The 23,778-nt window shown below is 42.7% G+C and overlaps 1 protein-coding gene across 2 annotated transcripts; it reads left to right on the forward strand.

The window, feature by feature from the left end:
* Window positions 1-1,777: 1,777 nt before the first annotated feature.
* IDH1 (isocitrate dehydrogenase (NADP(+)) 1) lies at window positions 1,778-22,320 on the forward strand. Of its 2 annotated transcripts, none has more exons than XM_040228660.1 (10): window positions 1,778-1,967; window positions 2,932-2,987; window positions 5,814-5,953; window positions 10,005-10,296; window positions 12,907-13,012; window positions 14,249-14,426; window positions 15,710-15,861; window positions 18,624-18,764; window positions 19,809-19,971; window positions 21,384-22,320. In XM_040228660.1, exons 3-10 carry the CDS (start codon window positions 5,832-5,834, stop codon window positions 21,472-21,474), a joined length of 1,245 nt encoding a protein of 414 aa, XP_040084594.1. In that variant the 5' UTR covers window positions 1,778-1,967; window positions 2,932-2,987; window positions 5,814-5,831; the 3' UTR covers window positions 21,475-22,320. The 2 variants fall into 2 exon arrangements, with proteins under 2 accessions (XP_040084594.1, XP_040084595.1); XM_040228661.1 differs by lacking the exon at window positions 1,778-1,967 and adding an exon at window positions 2,487-2,733.
* The last annotated feature ends 1,458 nt before the right edge of the window (window positions 22,321-23,778 follow it).

The following is a 23,778-nucleotide window of genomic DNA, read 5'->3' on the forward strand; positions in this document are numbered from 1 at the left end:
CCGGACTCGATGGACGTGAGTGTGAGTGAACTCCGGGAGTTGGTGATGGACAGGGAGGCCTGGCGTGCTGTGATTCATGGGGTCGCAAAGAGTCGGACATGACTGAGCGACTGAACTGAACTGAACTGAACTGAACTGATTCTGCATATAAGTTAAATAAGCAGGGTGACAATATACAGCCTTGATGTACTCCTTTTCCTATTTAGAACCAGTCTATTGTTCCATGTCTGGTTCTAACTGTTGCTTCTTGACCTGCATACAGATTTCTCAGGAGTCAGGAAGTTGATCTGGTATTCCCATCTCTTGAAGAATTTTCCACAGTTTGTTGTGATCCACATAGTCAAAGGCTTTGGCATAGTCAATAAAGCAGATTTTTTTTTGGAATTCTCTTGCTTCTTCTATGACCCAAGGGATGTTGGCAATTTGATCTCTGGTTCGTCTGCCTTTTCTGAATCCAGTCTGTACAGCTTCAAGTTCTCAGTTCCTGTGTTTTGAAGCTTAGCTTAAAGGATTTTGAGCATTACTTCACTGGTGTGTGAGATAAATGCAATTGTGCAGTAGTTTGAAGATTCTTTGGCATTGTCTTTCTTTGGGATTGGAATAAAAACTGACCTTTTCCAGTCCTGTGGCCACTGTTGAGTTTTCCAAATTTGCTGGTGTATTGAGTGCAGCACTTTAACAGCATCATTTTTAAGGATTTACAACAGCTCAGCTGGAATTCCATCACCTCCACTAGCTTTGTTCTTAGTAATGCTTCTTAAGGCCCACTTGACTTCTCATTCCAGGATGTCCGTATTTCAATAAAATTTTTTAAAAAGAAAAAAATAAATAAATTTGGGGGTAACTGAATCCTGGACTAAGCATGGGTTTATCCTACAAATCATAATCTAAAATACTTCTCCCCAGCCCTCCATGTTTTCAAAATTAATAAATACACTAAAAATAATTTCCTGCAGAGGACAGAATTTATTTTAATCCACTCTTTTCTAAAGCCTCCTTTATTTGAATGTCACTGGAACTCAGATTATTTCATTAACCTTATTGTCTACTGCAAATAACTACTGCATTTATTTATAGTTCTCATTTAGTCGCCAAGTTGCCACCGACTCTTGGCGACTTCATGGATTCTAGCCGGTCAGGCTTCGCTCTCTGTGGGATTTTCCAGACAAGAATACTAGAGTGTGCTGCCATTTCCTTCTCCATTATTTATAGCATGCAATAGAAATTGAAAGTAATAGATACATTAGCTCTGAAGACCTAGTCATCGGCGGGTGAAATTTACTGTAGCGTGCCTGCTTGTGCAACTGTGCAATCCTTTGCATTCCAGCTGCGCGGAGAAGCCCCCAAAGTGACTTCATGCTTGCCCAGAACACTCTGCCCGAGCGCGTTCCAGTCTATGGCACATCCGGAACGTGCCAGGAACAGGATAGGTCCAAGTCTCCGGTTTGTCTTTATTGGAGACCTAGAAACTCACTCAGCCTGACCCTAGGTTGTTACAAAGCCCGGGGGCGCCCCTTCGTGGCGTGGGATTCAGAATACCAGCGCCGGCGCGCCCAACACCCCAGCCAGCAGGTGGCAAGCTTGTTCTTCAGCAGAAGAGGGGCGACGGTCTAACCCAGCTGCGCAGCGGCCCCCGCCTTTCCCCATCCGTGCGCAAGGAAGGCGAGGCCGCAGATTAGCCCCAAATGGAAGGACCCGCCCCGACCTGTGGCCCCGCCCATCTCGGGGTCGGCCCGCGGCGATTGGCGGGGGCTCGGGGGCGGAGCTCCGGGAGGTGGGCTGAGGGGGCCGGGCCCGGGTCTGGACAAAAGCCGGGAAGAGAAAAAGCCCTGCCTGGGTGGCCAGATTCTGGGTTTCTGCTGAGGCCCCGTGAGAAGCCGGAACAGCTGGGGTCCAGCCGGGATTGCCAAAGTGGACACTGAGTGACTGTGTGCTCCCGAGTCATCGCCAACGTACCTTCCCCTCAGGTAGCCGCAGGCTTCGAGGGGCGGCCCCGGTCTCTGGCTCCTGCGAGAAGGCTGTTAGTGGCTAGTGTGGGGGAAAGGACGCTCAGATCTTGAGTATGCTAGGGGAAATTTAGCGGCATGTCCTGGTCTCAAGGCAGCGGGAAAAAAAATCCAGGTAGTGAGCGTGGGAGAAGGAAATGGGAGGAAGACGGTGCTAGATGCCTGGTTGTGTAGGCGGCCCGCTGTCAGGCATTGGAGGGTCAAACTGGGCAGAGGGAGGTGGCATGCGGCGACGGATGGAATGCCGGGTCTGCAGCAGAAGGAAAAATCGGGCGGTAGGAGAATGCAGGGACTTGTGGAAGACGAAGTCTTGGGTTTAGAGGGAAGAAGACGTGCGGCCTCGGCTGTTGGAGGACTTGAGCGTGTGCATGGAACTGGGGCCGACGGGACTGGTGGTGCGGCGGGCTGGAGGCGTCCTCCTGGGGAGCTTTAAGGGGGTGGCGAGGGGCGGTCGCTAGGCCACCTGGTGGCTGCCGGGGGTGGAGGAAATGTCGCCGTCGGCATTTCAAGTTAAGGTGGAGAGGGGTTAAAGGTCCCTGCGCTCGGGAGGGAAGGGTCGGGCGTGGAAGGAGGAACCCAGCTGGCTTCGGTTGCACAAGGGCCACAAAGACGCGTGCAGGCCAAGAGCCGGCTGGTCCCCGAAGGACGTGCAAACCTCAAGACTAGCTAACGGACAACGAACCCGGGCCGCGCCCACGGACGCGCCCTCCTCCGTGTGCAAGCAGGGGTATTTATTATACTTTATTTGGAAAGTGCATGCGGACCTAAAACTGCCCTTTGCCCCTTAGGGTGCACTCGGCACTGTACTCTAAAACAGATAAACCGGGCTGCCTGGCTTAAAAAAAAAAAAAGCTAAATTCTCCGGAGAAGAGTGCTGGAGTGCCTTATACCTTATCTCTGTCTCTGTTTTTTTGTTTTGTTTTAGGAGATAAACTGAGTCTGCGAGATTGAGAGGAGTTGGGGTGATTAGAAATTGTAAAGGTGAGAATAAGTAATTCCTCCCCTTTCATACGGCAATACTGAGTTTAACCGGTCGTGGAGGTCTTGGAGGTGGTCGGAGGGCCTGTAAGGGAATGACTCAGGAATTTTTCCAGCAATAAATTGCAACTGTTTCCTTGTTTCTTTCAGTCGAGTCTTCTCTGCAAGACACTTTTTTTTTTTTTTTTTTTTTGCACAGAAATTAGTGTAGTTCATGAACTCAGCACCCTCACCCCCACACACCCCTGGAAGCAGCTTTTCTTAAACTACTTTGTTGTTAGTTCAGGTTTATTTTCTAGCATTGCACATATGTGTCAGGAGATTGGAATTCAGCTGCTCCATAAATGAACTAGCTTGTTGGAAAAGGCCTTCCTTCTGAAATCAGGGTTTGGGTGGAGACAAAAGATCTGAGGGACTAGAGTTGAAAGTGAATTCAGTGGTATCTGAAGCCCACCCTCATAGGATTCAAATCTAGAAATAAAATAGTGTCCTACAGTGTAGTAACCCAGGGTCTACAATAAAGCTTCACTTTTTAAATTAAAAGATGGTAAAAATGTAATGGATAAGTATCATGAAGAAAACCTTTAATGTTTCAGTTATGCATTATGAAATATAGAAAGATTAATCAGAAAGTGTTTGCTTAACCAAAAAATATTATCACTTATTACTGAAATTTCAAGTTTGCTGTATGACTTTTTATTAACTGTATTTGCAGTTAAAGAAAAATAGCCAAGTCATAACTCTTGCATAATACTTCATAGGAATATGGCCTTGGAAATGTATCAAAACTGAGATAAGTTTGCTGCCTCTTTTTGTTTTGTTCATAATACAGATGTGTCTGTGGGATCAGTATGATTAAATCATATACTTTAAGCTGTACTTTAAATTATACTTGAAATTACAAATGGGAAGTAGCTGACTCATTCATACCAGTGTGTTCACTTTTTTATTCTAGTTGAGTTCCAGATGGTCCCCCAGTAATGGTCTAGAGAACCTCCTAAATACTAATATAATAAGCAAAATCCCAGAATTGCAAATTGGGAAGTGAAAACGGGCCTAGAGGTTAGGAATATATCTTGGCTTGTCATGAGGAACTGAAGCTCACAGTCTACTAATCATTACATTTAAAAATATAAAGGCCAGACAACTTTAACTCAACTTTTTGAGAGAATGTTTATAGACCTCTTCCTTAATAATATTTTAAAGTCAATTCTCCTGACTTTCAGTCCTCAACTGTAAATTAATAGAATAAAAGCAATTTGTTGTTATCTTCTAGGGGGGAAAAATAGTTTCCATTAAAGCACTGTGAAAAGGAACAGATACCTTTAGCAGGCTCAGTGCCTCTTACTCTCAGGAAACATCCCCTTCTTTAAGCCTAAGCCCTATGGCAGCCTGCTTCAGAATTCTTGCCTAGGGAATTCGGTGGACAAAGGAGCCTGGCAGGCTATAGTCCATGCATTCCAAAGCATCAGATGTGACTGAGCAACGAATACTTTCACTTTTTACAAAGGGCTTCCCAGGTGGGACTTATAGTAAAAAAACCACCAATACAGGAGACATAAGAAACACGGGTACAATCCCTGAGTCAGGAAGATCCCCCGGAGGCCATGGCTACCCATTCCAATATTCTTGCCTGGAGAATCCCATGGACAGAGGAGCCCAGGGGGGTACAGTCCAAAGGGTTGCAAAGAGTGGGAGGTGACTGAGCGCGTCCATAGGGTGTAGCCCTGCTGTCTCTGGGAATCAGATGGATAAGCATCTGCTACCCCCCCATCCCAGGAAGACACCTCTTCCTGGAACAACTCCAATCCCCTATCTCACCCACTGGCAGTTTGCCTTCGCCCACTAACGGCTGGAAGAATAGTCCAGGAGCTGGGATACCAAGGACAGGCCAGGGATATGTTCTGAGCAGTGAAAGTGAAGTCGCTCAGTTGTGTCCGACTCTTTGTGACCCCATGGACTGTAGCCTACCAGGCTCCTCCCTCCATGGGATTCTCCAGGCAAGAGTACTGGAGTGGGTTGCCATTTTCTTCTCCAGGGGATCTTCCCAAACCCAGGGATTGAACCCAGGTCTCCTGCATTCCAGGCAGACGCTTTAACCTCTGACCTACCAGGAAAACATACATCTCTATACATACAGATTGCTCTAATTGAGAAATCACTTTGTATTCAGTGTACCACCACCACTATCTTTTACTGTCTCTAGGAAAATAGAGTTCCACCAGGAATTCTTCATCTTTCACTTGTAAAAAGACTTAATTAAATTTTCTTTAAAATGGGTGCCTAGAACTTGTTGAATCTTCTTAAGGATAGTTGTTTTAACCAAAACAGCCTCTTTAAAGAGGGAAAATAGTAGTGCCCGTCATTCTGAGCATCTTGAAGGCCTAGCACAATGAGGCGTTGGATACAAGTGTTCAAATAAACATGATATTTTGGAAATAATCCCATTTGATAAGACAAACCAACAGTCAAGAATAAAGAATAGTGATTGACATTATTAAGGGCATGTGACAGGCTCCGGCTCCCCCACGCTCTAGCTGGATGGCCTTGGAAAGCTTGCTTTCTTTTAGCAAAGTAGAATGGAAAAACGATTTCCATCGTACAGGGTGGTTGTGAGTGTTGACTCAGAAATCACACAAGAGGCATGTAACACAATGCTTTATACAGAGAATGTATTCAATTCTAGTGGTTAATGTAATTGTTACTAGCTTTCTGTGCAATCATGCTATTATGAATTGTTCTTTTTAGTAATCACCAAATTGTATTTTGCTTTTACACGGTAATGAAACAAATGATGAGATATTTGTCTTATCTTTTTTTTCCTCTTAGAGGTTTATTGAAGTCAACATGTCTCACAAAATCCAAGGCGGATCTGTGGTAGAGATGCAAGGAGATGAAATGACACGAATCATTTGGGAGTTGATTAAAGAGAAACTCATTTTTCCCTACGTGGACCTGGACCTGCACAGGTAAATGAATCACTTTGCCAAGCAGCAAACTCAGAAAGCACAATTCGTGTGATTTCAGGGTATAAGTCACTTTTTTGCATCAGTTCAGTCGCTCAATCGTGTCCGACTCTTTGCAACCCCATGAATTGCAGCACACCAGGCCTCCCTGTCCATCACCAACTCTCAGAGTTCACTCAGACTCACATCAATCGAGTCAGTGATGCCATCCAGCCATCTCATCCTCTGTCGTCCCCTTCTCCTCCTGCCCCCAATCCCTCCCAGCATCAGAGTCTTTTCCAATGAGTCAACTCTTCGCATGAGGTGGCCAAAGTACTGAAGTTTCAGCTTTAGCATCATTCCTTCCAAACAAATCCCAGGGCTGATCTCCTTCAGAATGAACTGGTTGGATCTCCCTATATCTTGTGAATAAAGCTTTGGGCGAGTTTATATGCAAACAAAACATAGAACTGGTGTGCCCCTGTGCAGAGAGCAGCTCTAACACTAGTTGTTTGCAGCAAAGTAAGGGTTTATTTTCAGGGCACCGAGAAGGGAGTGGAGACAAGTCTCAGATCCACTCCAACTTGATCTTTGAGTTGTCTTTTTGTTTTTATTATATTTTTGGGTACCCTGGGTCTTTGTTGTAGCGTACTGGCTTTCTCTAGTTGTGGCGGGCAGGGGCTACTCTCTGGCTAGGATATAGCAGCTCCTCATTGCAGTGGCTTCTCTTGTTGCAGAGCACAGGGTCTGGGCACAGGGCCTCAGCAGTTGTGGTGCATGGGCTTAGTTGCCCTGCTGCACGTGGAATCTTCTGGACCAGGGATCAAACCTGTGTTCCCTGCATTGGCAGGGGGGTTCCTAACTACTGGACCACCAGGGAAAGCCTGCTGCTGCTGCTAAGTCACTTCAGTTGTGTTCGACTCTGTGCAACCGCACAGACGGCAGTCCACCAGGCTCCCCCGTCCCTGGGATTCTCCAGGCAAGAACACTGGAGTGGGTTGCCATTTCCTTCTCCAGGAAGGCCTGAGGGTATTTTTAAATTGTGAAATTTCTGTGACTTTTCTTAAATGTTAGTTTCAGGGAAGTCAGGTTGCATCCAGTTTACATTCTCATGGCTCAGGGGCTGATCTTTCCCCTGGAGAAACAACTTGATTCTGTTGTTACTGATGATACCTAAATCACAATTATAGTCATTCAGAGTGTTGTCACAATAGCGATGTTAGTTACCCGAGTCTGGTTGACTAGTGTTAAATTAATATAGGATGGAGGTCAGAGGGGACCAGAGGCTTTAAAGAGTTTTAGATAGAGAGATTAATTATAAACTCCAAAGGGAACTCAATTTTAGGGGGACTGGGTTTCAAATATATATGAAATGAATCTTTAATTTTAACATAATACTAGAAATGCTGAACTTGTCATTGTTCAGAAGAGAAGAATTACGATGGCAGCAAAGTGATTTCTCAGGTCTTTCCAAGCCTCTATTTCCTGCGAGGGTTTTGTTTGTAATAAATCAATGGCCAAGAGTAACGCTAGGTACTATTTGCAGAGGGGAAAAGAATAGAGCTGCATGCCAAGTTGCTCAGTCGTGTCTGACTCTTTGCGACCTTATGAACTATAGTCTGCCAGGCTCCTTTGTCCATGGGATTCTCCAGGCAGAATACTGGAGTGGGTTCCCATGCCCTCCTCTAGAGGATCTTCCCAACCCAGGGATTGAACCCACATCTTTTACGTCTCCTTCATTGGCTGATGGGTTCTTTACCACTAGTGCTGCCTGGGAATCTTCTAATAAATCAGTAAAGAATGTAGTTAACACAGTTTTGTCCTTTCGAAAGGATAAAGTATTTTCTGTCACCCTGCTTAACTAGTTAGTGGACCTTTTTACCTGTTCATTCCTTGTCTTTTCTGCGTTTTATACAATTATAGCGCAGAATTCTCAAAGTTATCTAATACAATCCCCACCTTTCAGGAGAAGTTCCCTAAACCATTTATATCCAAGACCCTGATGCTGGGAAAGACTGAGGACAGGAGAAGAAGGGGACAACAGAGGATGAGATGGTTCGATGGCATCACTGACTCAATGGACACGAGTTTGGGCAAGCTCCAAGAGATAGTGAAGGCCAGGGAAGCCTTCTGGTGGCTAAGTTGTTGAATAAGGGCTTCCCTGGACTCAGATGGTAAAGAATCCACCTGCAATGCTGGAGACCTGGGTTGGATCCCTGTGTTGGGAAGATCCCTGGAGAAGGGAAAGGCTATCCACTCCAGTATCCTGGCCTGGAAAATTCCATGGACCGTATAGTCCATGGGAGTCACAGAGTTGGACACAACTGAGTGACTTTCGTGTACATGGCAATAGGTGAATTTGCAGAACAATTCCCATGATAATAGCTACGAAGATTCTCTTTAGCCTAGAGGCATAAGGAGCTTTAAAGGACAGTCATACCTAGAAGGCAGAGTCATTGGCTAAAAACTAAAAAATTTTTGGAGACTTAAACAAGTGTAAGTAGTTCCAAGATTGCTCTTATTATTACATGATTGGTTCTTTTTGAGGCAAGTGGAATGATTCGTTTGTTTTATTTTCTGTTGTCCAGACAGTGATTGGGACCATTTATTCATTTTTTTTTCGCTTAGAAGCAAAAAAATCCACTGATGTGCTGTAAGCTTCTTCTGATGAAAAATGTTTCCCATGAACGTGAATATTGCTGACTACTGCTGTTTGAGTTAAGAGTGGACTTTTTATTCAGCACTTCCTAAGTCAGAAGATAAGAGTGTCTTTTTTAGTGCCGATGAAAAAAAAATTAATAATCAATCTAAGAAAGAAAGGGAGAATTGTATTCATGTCAGCTTGAGTATTATAGCCCAAGAGACAGTCATTCAGAAAGCTCTGAGGACCATTCTGCCCACTTGGGGTCAAAGAGCAGTTATATAACTTTTTGAGACAAAGGGTTATAGGTCATGTTGAAAATTTATACACAATCCACGGCTGTGCTTACAAAGTGACCCCTTACAAGATTAAGAAGGAAGGATATCCTAAGGAAGTCTGGAGGTTGACAATTAATACAGATTGACAATAGACCCTCAAGGAGAGGGAGGAGGTGCGAACAGTTAAAGCAGCTTGGATTTATTTTTATTTGGAAATATATCACCAGAATGGATGCCCTTTTGCATTTCTATCACAAGGAGTGAGGTATCTAAAGGAAGGAAAATACCAGAAGTGAAACAAGATTGAGGGGCTTGATAATTCAGCAAATTTTGAAAGCTGAAAAAACTAGAAAACTTTTTAAGCCTCGGAGAACAAAATAAACTGTTACATTACTGTTTTATTTTTCCCGCTTTTGACAAACTATGACCTACTTTAAAGTTTTACAGTCTTCTTCTCTGTTCTGGACAACTAGCTTTCTTTCACACTCTGAATAACTTGCAGTCTGGGTGTTGGTGTATTTTAAGCTATAAATCAGTGGGCTATATAAAGTCATTGCTGGATTCCATTATTCTATAAACTTCAGGCTTGTTTCCAGGAGAAAGACTTGCCTGAGATTTAGGGAAAGGTTCAGTATACAGCTAATTGGCCTTAATAGTTATTAGCATTTTTTGGCACTGACTGTCTCAGCTATAACTCCCACCACTTCAGTGCCAAACTGCAAGAAATCCTTTTAGTCCTCAGCCGCTTTATTTTTAGAGCACAGTATTTTCTAAGGGGAAGATAATACTTAGGTTTGCATTTTTATGCTAATCAGATGAAGAAGGTCTGCAGAAAGTGGTGGTAAAGAGTAGGCCGAGAGAAGAGGGTACAGTGGTTTTTATTTGATTTCCTTCTCAACAGCTTCCCACAACACAGTGTGGCCCAGCGGTCTAGCCCTTCTTAGAGATTTTTTTAGTTGGCAGCCATCTTTGTGTCGAGGGTGCACTAATGCTAAAACTCAGCAGATTTAGGTGTGTATGGAGCCTTCACTTTCTGCAGGGCAGGCCCTGTATACCACCAGCATGCATAGACTGGTGCATGGGGATAGAAGGGGAGTATCTTCAGTCACCTGTAGGTGTGTCTGGAAAAGTTACGCTTTCAACCTTTCCCTCCCAGCTACGATTTAAGCATAGAGAATCGTGACGCCACCAATGACCAGGTCACCAAGGACGCTGCAGAAGCTATAAAGAAGTACAACGTTGGGGTCAAGTGTGCCACCATCACCCCCGATGAGAAGAGAGTGGAGGAGTTCAAGCTGAAACAAATGTGGAAGTCTCCGAATGGCACCATCCGAAATATCCTGGGGGGCACTGTCTTCAGGGAAGCTATTATCTGCAAAAATATACCCCGGCTCGTGAGCGGATGGGTAAAACCCATTATCATAGGTCGTCATGCTTATGGGGATCAAGTAAGTTGTGTTAGTATGACTTGACTTTCCGTGTTCTTTTCTCGGGGCTTTTGATTGCCCAGCAGTTCTGATTTATGTGTGCTTTATTCTCTTTTGGTGTCTACTTCCATTAAGTGAGGTATGTGCTCAGTCACTTCAGTCATGTCCGACTCTTTGTGACTCCGTGGGCTATAGCCCTCCAGGGTCCTCTGTCCATGGAATTCTCCAGGCCAGAATACTGGAGTGGGTAGCCTTTCCCTTCTTCAGTGGATCTTCCTGACCCAGGGATCAAACCCACATTTCCTGCACTGCAGGCAGAATCTTTTTTCACTGAGCCACCAGGAAAGCCCACAAATGAGGTATAGAATTGAAAAATGAATATATATGTGTATATACACACACCCATAGACATTTAGATAAAAGTAAATTCAGATAAACTTATAGGTACCTATCTCACTATAAATGACTTTTTAATAGGCCTTTTTTTTTTGTCTTTTTATTAGGTTAAACCATATGATAAAGACATTTTCGTATAATTTCCTGTGGTTTAACTGAATCAGTGGTTCAGCCAAACCCGGGCTGTACAATAGGATCTTTTTACAGGCTTTTTGGTGTTTGTTTTGTTTTGCATTGCCATTAAAAAAAAAAACTTTTTTTGTTTTAATTCCAATGCCTTTGTCCCACCCTACACTAGCTAAATCTCAGTTCCATGGTGTTTTAAACCTCTCCAGGTGATTCTAACGTGCAGACAGAATTGAGAACTACCAAAGATTATTACATTAAACATGATCATTTCATGCATAAAAGGACAAACTAACTCAGTAGTTGAAAGCAGTCTCTTCAGAACATTACTCCTTGGGGGAAGAAAAAAAGTCTAGTTTCAATACTTCTGTACAAGTAGGCTTGTTGCCAAATTAAACAGAAACATTACCAACTAAACTAAAAATTCTATGTTGAAACTAAAGTTTCAGACTTTCATAGAAAGCAGCTAATGTCTTACAAGAGCCTTAAAAACAAGAGTCTCTGTCCCTGACACCCAGAGGCTTTGATGTCACCATCGTTGAAAATAGTATGGGTAGAGCAGACCACTCTCTGTTCCTGGGGGCTGGGTTACCAGGTCAGTCCTTGAGCAGCAGTTCACTTTGTTCTACTGTGTATTTCAGGCTATCCCTTCGTCCTGGCAGTTCCCTCAGAAGAGGGAATGTAGATGAGATTGCTGCAAACTCACTAGTCCTGGGAACATGGCTCTAAGTTATATCCTTTTGTTCCTTTTTCCCTTTTTTAAAAAATTATTGTGGCATCAATCACTGGAAGAATGGTCATTCTAGCCTACTAGATTGAAAATTCCAAGCGTCTAGAAAGCATTTACGGTGCTTTGACACCTTTTGAGAAATGAGAGTCAATTACTACCAATAAATATCAGAAATGTTCTGCGTAGAATAGATATTAATCTGTCATTATCTGCCAGCTGTTCTTTCAGCTGTCTTTAGTATTGCTATAAACAAAGATAAATAAGTTTGACTGGCATCTGCTGGTACCTGACTCTGAAAGTATTCTAATCTAAGCCATGGGAGAAGGCACAAGGCAGCAAAGATTGACATATGCCTAGTGTGGGCTGGGCATGTTTTTCCTTACCTGTGACAGAGGTAGCTGTCCTTAGAAGGCCCTCTCTTAAGGGTCATCAGCCTACTGCAGCGGCTTCCAGAATGATTGCTTTCTATGGGCTAGTCCTGGGCTGGGCCTTAGTAGAATGATGTTCATGAAGAGAACAAGCCCTGAAGGTCCAAGGACCAGACCCTAAATGGGTTATTTGCACTACATCATCGTTCCTCCCTTGTAAGATCAATGGAGGAATCAAATGAGATAATGTGGGATACAGGTTAATCACTTAAAGTGTGTCTCATAGTGAGGACCAGGCATTAGCACTCTCAACATCATCTTCAGTGCCATGCTGCACTTAGTCACTCCGTCGTGTCCGACTCGGTGACCCCACGGGCTGTAGGCCACCAGACTCCACTGTCCGTGGGAATTCTCCAGGCAGGAATACTGGAGTGGGTTGCCATGCCCTCTGGGGGGATCTTCCCAGCCCAGGGATCAAACCCACGTCTCCCACATTGCTGGTGGATTCTTTATCGTCTGAGCCCCCCGGGAAGCCATGTTCAGTGCTACAGTTGGTATAGTATATTGTCAGCCCCCAAGAGAAGACTTCCTTGACCTCCAGGTTATGGTCATTTCTCTTCCTCCATCTTCCAGTCGCATTTTTTATCTGTGCCCGCTGTTGACATTTGAAAGCTTTTAATGTTCCTTCACTTTTGTATGAGTTTGTTAGGTCATAGCCTTTGTAAGAGGGAAGACTTTGTTACTCTCTTTCATACTCATATCTGTACTTAGAAAACTGCCCCTTACATTGTAAGCACCTGATAAATACTGATGTCTAATGTGTACTCCTACCAACTAGCTTTGGGAATTCTCTGGACCTCTTTATCTCCATCTCTCAATTAGAAAGTTGGGCCACACTGTACTGTTGTCTGGGTATCTTCCAGCTCTGTAGTCTATGGGTTTTTTTTTTCCCTTCATGTAATTCTTGTTAGGACAGTTTTGCGATTTATTTTCTTTTTTCCCCCTATACAGTATAGAGCAACTGATTTTGTTGTGCCAGGGCCTGGAAAAGTAGAGATATCCTATACACCAAGTGATGGATCCCCCAAAACGGTATACCTAGTACATAACTTCACAGGTATGTTTGTATTTTTCATTTTTTTTAAACAGGCCATTTAGACAACGTTATCACCAGTTTTTTAAAGTTAGTTGTGTGGCTGCCTAAAAATGTAACCTGAATCTATAGTATTTCCACAGGACTCAAAACCTAACATAAAAAAGTCATTGGCTTCCGGTGGCATAAAAGGAATTATCCACTTAATTCACTTAATTGAAAATACAAGTAGATAATTATGCATCTCAAAACAGGGAGGGAAGGTTGACAGGAATCTGTTACGCGCAAATTACATAAATTAAATGTTAATAGCCCCAAATTGCCTGTTATGTAACCCTACGCTTTGTCTCTGGTAGGGTTTGTGTTTGAAAATGGCTTTTTTATTTATTTGCTGAAGTTTTTTTCTGGTTCTGAGAGTTTATTTTGTGAAAGTGGACTGTTTGGGTTTTGTTTTGATTTTTTTTTTTTGCTTCTTCTCTTCCCTCGATCTTGCTGTTTCTAAGGTTCAATATGGCAAATCCCAACCACAAGTTGTTGAAAGAACAGAGGACTTTCCCCATTGTTAAGCTTGTTAAAAGAACTCACGCAAACAAAATCTCAAAATTTACCTAGCTGTTGTTCTTCTTGCCTCCTCTAAGTCATATCATTTTAAAGGAATCTAGTTCTGCCAGTTTCCACACCTCTCTCGTCCTTAGCCCCAGGCTGGCCCTGGACAGTAGCATGGATTCAAGTTCTAGCTTTCAGTAATAACAGAGTTCAAACAGTAAGAGTTGTGAAACACCAGTGATTACATGGCACATGATTATTTCTGCCAAAGCAGAACCAACTTTCAGCATCCTCCAGGAAATGACAGGAATTTTCATTCTGTGTTTGAAACGTATTCTTAGTGACTGAAGATTGAATGAACACTTACAGCTTAAAAGACATGCTTGAAATTTTTTAAAGCGTGAAAAGAGTTTAAAAATTATTTACCCCTTCTTCAGTGTGTTTCTGGTTCATATCAGTTCTTGGTATTTCAGGATCCAAAAGACCATGTTTTTCTCATGGGTATTGGCCTTTCAAAACAAGTTAGGATGTCCTTACCTAGAATTGTCTTTCCTCCAATTATGTGTCTCAGAAACTCATGGAATACTGAAATTGGAAGCCTGAACTCAGACATGAGAGCTGGAAGCAGGCTATTTTGGTGGTAGGGGTGGATTTAGACTTGCTACAGCTATACCCTATTTACCTTTCTTTTTTTTTCTTGTTTTCCCCTCACAGAGAGTGGTGGTGTTGCCATGGGGATGTTCAATCAAGATAAGTCAATCGAAGATTTTGCACACAGTTCTTTCCAGATGGCTTTGTCTAAGAATTGGCCTTTGTATCTGAGCACCAAAAACACTATTCTGAAGAAATACGATGGACGTTTTAAAGACATCTTTCAGGAGATATATGACAAGTAACTACAGTTCTTTTTTCCTTTTTTTGGTCACAAATGGCGGCATTCATAGTATAGCATTTGTACGCTTATCCCTTTGATTCTGGGACAAATTGAGTGAAAACCATCACTATCTCATTAAGATAAAGACAGAACTGAGATTTAACAAGGGTTGAAACAAAACACTTGAGTTGCTTTTAGAAGGGGAATGTGTTCTCAGATAAAGGTCCCACATTTTTTTTCAGAGCCAGGATTATTTACTGTGTGAGTGAACGTACCCTGTTAGTGATAGAAAGTGCTGATTTTTCACGTGCGTAAGGTTCTAAATTGGGCCTATTCCATTTTCTTTGTAATATTTATTTATTTCACCAGGTCTTAGTTGCTCATGCAGGATCTTTAGTTGCAGCACCTGGGATTTAATTCCCCAACCAAGTATCAAACCTGGGCCCCCTGCACTGGGAGCTCAGGGTCTTAGCCACTGGACCACCAGGGAAGACCCCATTTCCATTCTTTCTGAAGCCCACTCTTCTGATTTAAAACTCTACTTCTGGGAATTCCCTGGCAGTCCAGTGGTTAGGACTCCACATTTTCACTGCAAAAGGTGTGGGTTCAATCCCTGGTCAGGAAACTAAGATCTTGCAAGCCGTGGGGCACAGCCAATAATTTAAATATAAATAAAGAAAATAAATAAAACTTTGCTTTAGTGGAGTCATTTGAACTTAAGTCTACATTTATAATCATTTTAGGTTCAACAATACTTGAGTACTTGTTAACTTTTAAGATGGCATTCCTCCCTTTAGATACAAGCGTTCAGACTAGGGCTGGGATTTTAGGTATCCTTCCCAAGACATTTTAATACCTCCTTCCATTCCCTATCTATATCAAACCTGGAAGCTGTCCTAGTTTGCTGAATGATACTGGGCAGTAAAATAGTCTTTCTCTACCCCCCTTATATATTTTTTAATATAAATCCTTAAGGCAAGCTCAATCCCAAGAAACCGGTGAGTAGTATATTGAAAACTGTAGAAGTAGTATTAATACTTGGAACACTGTTGTCTTGCTTAATTCTCGTATCTCTGCCAAGTGGATGAAATCACCCTTACAGATGGGAAAATGGGAGTTTCATAGCTAGAAAATGAATGGGCAGGGGTTTCAGCCATGTCTGTCAGATCCCCAAATTGGTGTTGCTTCTACTAAAACCTGCTGCTTCCAGCCCCACCTCCAGCCTTTCAGAGAGGCAAATGGTATCCCAACAAAACCAGTTTCCTTTGTCTATTGTTCTCTTTCTCTTTCTCTTTTCTCAGGCAGTACAAATCTGAGTTTGAAGCTCAGAATATCTGGTATGAGCACAGGCTCATTGATGACATGGTGGCCCAAGCTATGAAATCAGAGGGGGGCTTCATTTGGGCCTGTAAGAACTATGATGGGGACGTGCAGTCGGACTCCGTGGCCCAAGGTAAGGAGCTGGAGGACAAGTGGAGGTGGGGCTTGGCCTGCGGCCAACAGGTGGTGCCCAGGTATGGGAAGAGGGATTCTATAGCCCTTGGTAAAGCTCATGAAATGGTAGCGCTGCAAGACATTCAGGTCCATCTTCTTAGCTGACTGATGAGGAAAGTAAGATCAGACTGGGTAGATGACTTCTCTCAGGGGTGCCCAGGAAGTAACTCAGTGGGATTGAATCTCCAGCCTCAGATGTTAACACAGTTTATATCTCAACCCTTTTCCCTCCTTAAGTTTCACTGCCTCCAATGAGCAGCCCAGTCACCTAATCTGAAAATCACTCTTTTTTCCTGCCTTCCAATAAGAATGTAAAAAACTAGGGGACTCAGGAGAGAAGGGGCCAGGGTTATCTCATAACTAAGGGGCCTCCCTCCCAAGAGCCTGTTCATCCCACGACTGGTACAAATCATGCCACTTTTGCCAGCCTTGACAGCTGTTCCATGCCACGTAAAACACACGTGTTTACTGCTTAGCTCTAAACACATGAAATCAAGCAAAGAAATAGAAATTGCAGAAACCAGGAGCTTCATGCCAGAGACAGGGACCAGAGGAGCAAAAGCTCTCCCTTCCCTGCCTTCCTCAGTGCTAAGCTGTCCTTCAATTTCAGTTACTTGTGAAGCGGTGTGCACTGAATTTCCCTGATGAATGTTTGTGTTCACTTCAGTTGCATTTGCTTTTCCCCAGGAAGTACTACTTTTTCTTTCTCTTGTGAAAAGTTAATCGTTGCTATCAGTTTGAAAATCAGTAGATCTGCCTGGTTAAAGATGACTTTGATGTCAGATAAATGAGTTACCCAGGTCTTTCTTTACCCTCCTTCTGTTTCTCTTGCGTGCTGTGTGCTGTCGCTTCAGTCGTGTCCGACTCTGAGACCCTATGGACCATAACCTGCCAAGCTGTTCTGTCCATAGGATTCTCCAGGCAAGAATACTGGAGTGGGTTGCCATGCCCTCCTCCAGGGGATCGTCCTGACCCAGGGATCCAACCCACATCTCTTATGTCTCCTGCATTGGCAGGCACATTCTTTATCATTAGTGCCACCTGGGAAGTCATCACAGTCGTTTGAATGCAGCAGGGAAAGGAGTGTTGCTTTGTGATAATTCCATCACAAAGCAAGGAGAGCAGCGTTCTTAGAATGGGCTCAGATCGTCTCATGCTTTCTAAATGTCCTCATGGCAATAAGAGGGTATCTGGAGGGATATCGCAAACGTTATTGTCAAACTGTGGAGGTTCAAAGGACTTCAGAGCAAGAATGCTGCAGTGCAGTGTCCAGCCATGCACTGATAAGATACCTGGAACCAAGACTGTGTCTGGGCAGTGCCTGCAGATAAAGGTGACCTCAGCATAGCAGATTAAAAGGCAGCAGAGCTGTCCTCACATGCATTCTTTTCTAGAGGCATGAACTACTTTGGACTCAAACCAAACGTTTTATTTCTGTCCTCAGTTTTGACAGTGGTACCAACTAGTGTCTCATGGATAAATAGACTATCACCATGGATATGACCCCAAACATCTCAAGTCAGTGAATATTTGAGCCTCTACTGAAGCCTCATACTGACTTAGTGATAGGAAAGGAGCTGCTAATTCAGTACAGAAATTGCTAATTGTACTCAAAGTTTATAAAGTTTTTTTCCTTACTTTCAAACCAAAAAAAAGGTAGCAGCCTGTTATAAATTTGCATTGTTAACTCCACAGGTTCTATTGGGAAGTAGCAAAAATGGCAACAAGTGTTCTTTGAATTTGAGGATAAGAAAAAATGAATAGAAGAAGGAAGTCAAATACTTGGACTTAAAAGTTGTAATTTGGTTCTCTGACTAGGAAACCACAGAACAGAATTGTTCTGGTGAGGCTATAAAAGAGAGCAGGAGCGAGTGGGAGGTGCTCGGATCCATTCTATTTTGTTTTTAACCAGCTTTCTCTTGCCAGTCCCACGTGAGCCTGTGAGCAGCTTGGTGGCTGGAGAAAACTCCTGAATCTTTATTTTCCCAGAATGGCAGAGCATCTGCACATAAGCATAACAGTAATATACTAAACTCTTATTCTCTGGAGGGTAGTATTCTAAAGAATAAGAATGTGTTTTCTTTTCATATATAGTCATGAATATATGCATATACATCTAATTCTCACAACAGCCCTATGAAGTAGGTGTTTTTACTTTTCTCCCCCCCTCCTTTTTTAAAGATTTGTTTATTGATTTTTGTTTTTGGCCACGCTGGGTCTTCATTGCTGCACGCAGGCTTTTCTAGTTGTGGAGAGTGGAGGCTCATCACTGTGGTGGCTTATGTTGCTGCAGAGCACAGGCTCTAGGGCATGCAAGCTTCAGTAGTTGGCGCACTTGTACTTAGTTATTCCTCAGCACGTGGGATCTTCCCGGGCCAGGGATTGAACCTGCTTCTCCTGCACTGGCAGGTGGATTCTTATCCACTGTACCACCAGGGAAGCCCTGCTATACCCATTTTACAGGTAAGGAAACCGAGCCACAGTAGCTAGGAAGTCATGGAACTAGGGTGGAATACAGGCAGTCAGACCACGAGCAGGTGCCTCTGAAGTAAATAAGTGAGGAAAAACATAGCCCTTTCTGAAAGGCAGAAGAATTACTGATGACTCCATGCACTCATGTTTATTTTGTTCACTGAGTCCTGTCAAGATGAAGTCCTTTTCTTTCCTCTCTGGGAGATGCAGTGCTCTTGAATCCTGTCCTTCATGTTCTGCCACTCACAGGTTATGGCTCTCTCGGCATGATGACCAGTGTGCTGGTTTGTCCAGATGGCAAGACAGTAGAAGCAGAGGCTGCCCATGGGACTGTCACCCGTCACTACCGAATGTACCAGAAAGGACAGGAGACGTCCACCAATCCCATTGGTAAGATAATGTCGGCTGCTGCGTTGATTTCCAACCAGAATAGAAATCTCCAAAGGGATTCCAACATGTGTTCCTTTGGCTGCCCAATGTCTTGTGTATAAAACCATCACCTAACAGCTCATTTGTCCTACCAATAAGAACTGCTTTAATATGTTTCTTAAAATATACACAATAAACTCCTTATTGCCAAATTCAGACTTAAATTAAAAAAAAATATATATATATACACAATATATGCTTTTCCATTTTGTGGGAGGATATATATTACAGAGAAGAATGTTATCAACAAGCATTTTCCTTTTCCTTTTGCTGCTGTGAAACATCACATGTGGCTGAGAATCTAAAGCCACATTGACAGACCCCTTTTAACTAAGTTTCAAGGACAGTGCTTTTTTTTTTTTTTTAATTAATTTTTTTAATTTTTGGCTGTGCTGGGTCTTTGTTGCTGTGCACGGTCTTTCTTTAGTGGCAGAGGGTGGGGTCTACTCTAGTTGCAATGTATGGGCTTCTCATTGTAGCAGCCCCTCTTGTTTCAGAGCACAAGCTCTGGAGCATGGGCTCAGTAGTTGTGGCACACAGGCTTAGGTGTCCATGTCATGTGGAATTCTCCCAGACCGGGGATTGAACCCACATCCCCTGCATTGGCAGGTGGATTCTTAACCACTGGACCACCAGGGATGTCCTCAAGGACAGTACTTTAAAAACAGATTACAGCCTGGAAAGAGAAGAGACCAGTACAGACAAGATAAAAGAGGTTGTGACCTTTTCCAAATTAGTAAGTTCCCTACATGACTATATGCTTTCTTAAAGCTCTTAACAAAATCCAAAACATTTCCTCTACAAAAATGCAGGTGTGTTTTTTTTTTTTTTTAAGTTTCTATTTGATAAAATATTTCCTGAAACTTAAAGCTCATGTAGATAGCATCCAATGAAGTCAGTCACCTAAACAAAAGAAATATTCTGTTTTGTCAAACAAAGACTTGGGAATATTTCTAATCAGCATGATTGAATTGTGCTTTTTTTTTTATTCCCCCTGTCATTCAGCTTCCATTTTTGCCTGGACCAGAGGCTTAGCCCACAGAGCTAAGCTTGATAACAATAAAGAGCTCAGCTTTTTTGCAAAGGCTTTGGAAGAAGTCTGTATTGAGACCATTGAGGCTGGCTTCATGACCAAGGACTTAGCTGCATGTATTAAAGGTTTACCCAAGTAAGTATAAGATGCTGTAAGCTCTGTGGTCAAATTACCATTTATCCTCACTGGGCTCAAAACATCAAGTGGTTTCTGGAGTTACATGAAGTATTATTTGTCATCTGGTTCAAGGGTCAGGAGACATTATCTGTAAACTGTCAGATAATAAACATTTCAGGCTTTACGGAACATATGGCAAGTATTGAACTTTGCCTCCACGGCGGGAAAGCAGTCAGTGGTGATACAAGAGCTAATGGGAGTGGCAGTGTTCCAATCAAACCCTGTGTACAGAACCAGGCTGCAGCCTGGACTGAGGTCATGAGCCAACCTGTAGTGTGCTCACCCCTGATCTAGTTGGCAGTCAACTGGGTGGCAAGGTTCTGCTTAGTATAACAAAATTACAGACATTTTGAAACAAAGGGACCTCCAAGGCTATTTTATTCCACCTCTTTATCTTCAATTTAGTAAGAAAAGTAAGCAGCACAGGTACAAGATGTCCAGTTGCTCATAGTCCCTTCCTTAAGTATCTGTAGCCGGCGGTCAGATAATCGTTTTGCCCAGGACTCTTTTGAGAACATGGAAGCCTGTATCCCAGCTGAATTAGCTGCTGATCAGGGATTTCCTCCCTTAATCAAAGCTGGCTACTATGGCTCATGTCAAGAAATGAAAAAACAACAAAATTCTTTAAAGCAATTATCCTTCAGTTAAAAAATAAATTAATTTTTAAAAAAGAATTGATATTAAAATCTAACACCAATCCTATGTCTCATTCGTGGGTCCTCAGAGATCTCTGTTTAGGGTCAGTATACCTCAGTCATTGGGATATACTCCATTACTACATCTTTCTTATTTTAAATTTTCAGCAAGAATACAATGTCTGAAATGTTCCTATCAGTGTGTTACTTTTAAGCCTACTTGGATAGACAGACACCCGTCATCAGGATTATGAGAGCCAGTCCATTGTCTTTTGTTTTTTAAGAAAGACAAAGGTAGATATAAGAGCGCCAAAGTGGTTTTTTGTTTGTTTGTTTGTTTGAGGACATGTGACAATTTGTAGGGATATAAGTAAAAAGATGACTGTACCTGGATATGTTCTTTTAACGAAGAATGAGAAATAAGAAGTAGGATGATTTCAGCCTCCCAGGCATTAGTCTGAATGAAGCCCTGGGGCAGTTTTACTCTTAAAGCTACAAGACCAGGAACCCCTGTGAATGTGTGTGTTTGACCTGGCTCCACTAAGACTGCCTGTAACCTGGGTCAGCCCCTTGAACCGTAAATGCAGTCATCGGCCATAAACTTGTAGCTTGTTAACATTAATCACTTTTCTTTTAGAAATAAATAGAATGCTACTTTAAGCAGCATGTCTCAGACTTTTCCTCTACCAGATCAGAGACAAACTAAATTTCCTTCTTTTTTCCTTCCTCTGTTAGCGTGCAACGTTCTGACTACTTGAATACATTTGAGTTTATGGATAAACTCGGAGAGAACCTGCAGTTAAAACTAGCCCAGGCCAAACTTTAAGGTCATTTCTTGTCTTTGGAGGATGTTTTTTTTTTCTGGTAACTAGGGTCTACTGGTTTACATTTTTCTCTATAACTCTCAAGGGTAAAGGCAAAATCAATTTTGTAATTTGTTTAGAAGCCAGAGTTTATCTTTTCTATAAGTTTACAGCCTTTTTCTTATGCATACAGTTATGCCACCTTTGTGAACGTGGCCGGGGACTTTTTTTTTTTATTTTATTTTCTACTAATAGCCTAGGAATTATTTTTAATGTCCACTTGTACTCACTGTCACTTTTTCTCATGTGCTGAGATCAATGACCAAAATCAACAGTGCTCAAAAAGATAAACTATAGCTACGGTAGTATTCCCTGAAATTGTATAGAGATTCATTCCCTTTCCCGCTTTCCATGGCCTGGGGCCCTGGGTCATTCTAATGTAACAGATATCTCATTATTTGCAGTAGAAGCTGCATGTTAGACTTGCATATGATTTGAAATGAAGAGCATGGCTGTAACTAAAACGTATTGAAGACTCATCTTTGTTAAGAGCTCTAGTTGAATCTTTTAAAAATACTAAATATTTTTGAGCTCCTTGGAGAATCCAGAAGAAATACTACCTGGGAGGGCAGGGGTTGTCCTCTGTGTTTGTCTCCTCCTCCTGGCCTTGTGTGGCCTAAGTATTTTGTGACCTTGAACAGCGTGTTTCATCTAAGTGCAATAATACAAGCTGCACCTTTTTTTTTGGACCTCTGCTGGCCTCTTTTATTTCTCTTATGTAAGTGTGATTTTTCAGAAGTTGATTGTAAACACTATTCTAGTCCTGTTCTTCATCTAAACTATCAATTTTAATTAAAATTCAGTGCTAATGAACTAGTCTCCTGAGTTTTTATTTATCGACTGTCTTGCAGGTACCAGGAACCCTGCTAGATCCTAGCCATAGGAATTTGGTTTTAAAAAAAAGTCTCTGCCCTCAACGAGTTTACTGTGGGGGAAAATGGTTAGGTAAACAGATAGTAAGATGTGGATTCTACAGAGAAAGGGAAAGAACACCAAAGATCGAACAAAAAGGGAACAAAAGGGAATATTAGGGAATTGAGTCTATGTGTATGCTGAGGAGTTTAGTATTATTAGCATATAAGTTAATAGGGAACCAGAGAAAACTTAAGGAAGGGACATGATCATCAGTTCAGTTCAGTCGCTCAGTCGTGTCCGACTCTTTGCAACCCCATGAATCACAGCACACCAGGCCTCCCTGTTCATCACCAACTAACGGAGTTCACTCAGCCTCACTTCCATCGAGTCTGTGATGCCATCCAGCCATCTCATCCTCTGTCGTCCCCTTCTCCTCCTGCCCCCAATCCCTCCCAGCATCAGAGTCTTTTCCAGTGAGTCAACTCTTTTCATGAGGTGGCCAAAGTACTGGAGTTTCAGCTTTAGCATCATTCCTTCCAAAGAACACCCAGGACTGATCTTCAGAATGGACTGGTTGGATCTCCTTGCAGTCCAAGGGACTCTCAAGAGTCTTCTCCAACACCACAGGTCAAATGCATAAATTCTTCGGCGCTCAGCCTTCTTCACAGTCCAACTCACATCCATACATGACCACTGGAAAAACCATAGCCTTGACTAGACAGACCCTAGTCGGCAAAATAATGTCTCTGCTTTTGAATATGCTATCTAGGTTGGTCATAACTTTCCTTCAAAGGAGTAAGCGTCTTTTAATTTCATGGCTGCAGTCACCATCTGCAGTGATTTTGGAGCCCCCCAAAATAAAGTCTGACACTGTTTCCACTGTTTCCCCATCTCTTTGCCGTGAAGTGATGGGACCAGATGCCATGATCTTTGTTTTCTGAATGTTGAGCTTTAAGCCAACTTTTTCACTCTCCTCTTTCACTTTCATCAAGAGGCTTTTTAGTACTCTTCACTTTCTGCCATAAGGGTGGTGTCATCTGCATATCTGAGGTTATTGATGTTTCTGCCGGCGATCTTGATTCCAGCTTGTGCTTGTTCCAGCCCAGCGTTTCTCATGATGTACTCTGCATATTAGTTAAATAAGCAGGGTGACAATATACAGCCTTGATGTACTCCTTTTCCTATTTAGAACCAGTCTGTTGTTCCATGTCCATATTTTCATTAAAAAAAAAAACACTTTGGACACTTTTTGTGAAGAATGCACAGTAGTGGAATGAGGTAGGGTGTGGTGAGCACAACTGAGGAAAGAAGATCAGTTACAAGGTGAAAAGATGAAGATCTCAACTGGGATAATGGCACTGAAAGTAGAGAGAGTGGGGTGGATCCTGAGAAAAGAAAGTAGGACAGGAGGG

The sequence above is a fragment of the Oryx dammah genome, unplaced genomic scaffold, assembly GCF_014754425.2.
Source record: "Oryx dammah isolate SB20612 unplaced genomic scaffold, SCBI_Odam_1.1 HiC_scaffold_27, whole genome shotgun sequence".
NCBI classification, from domain to species: domain Eukaryota; kingdom Metazoa; phylum Chordata; class Mammalia; order Artiodactyla; family Bovidae; genus Oryx; species Oryx dammah.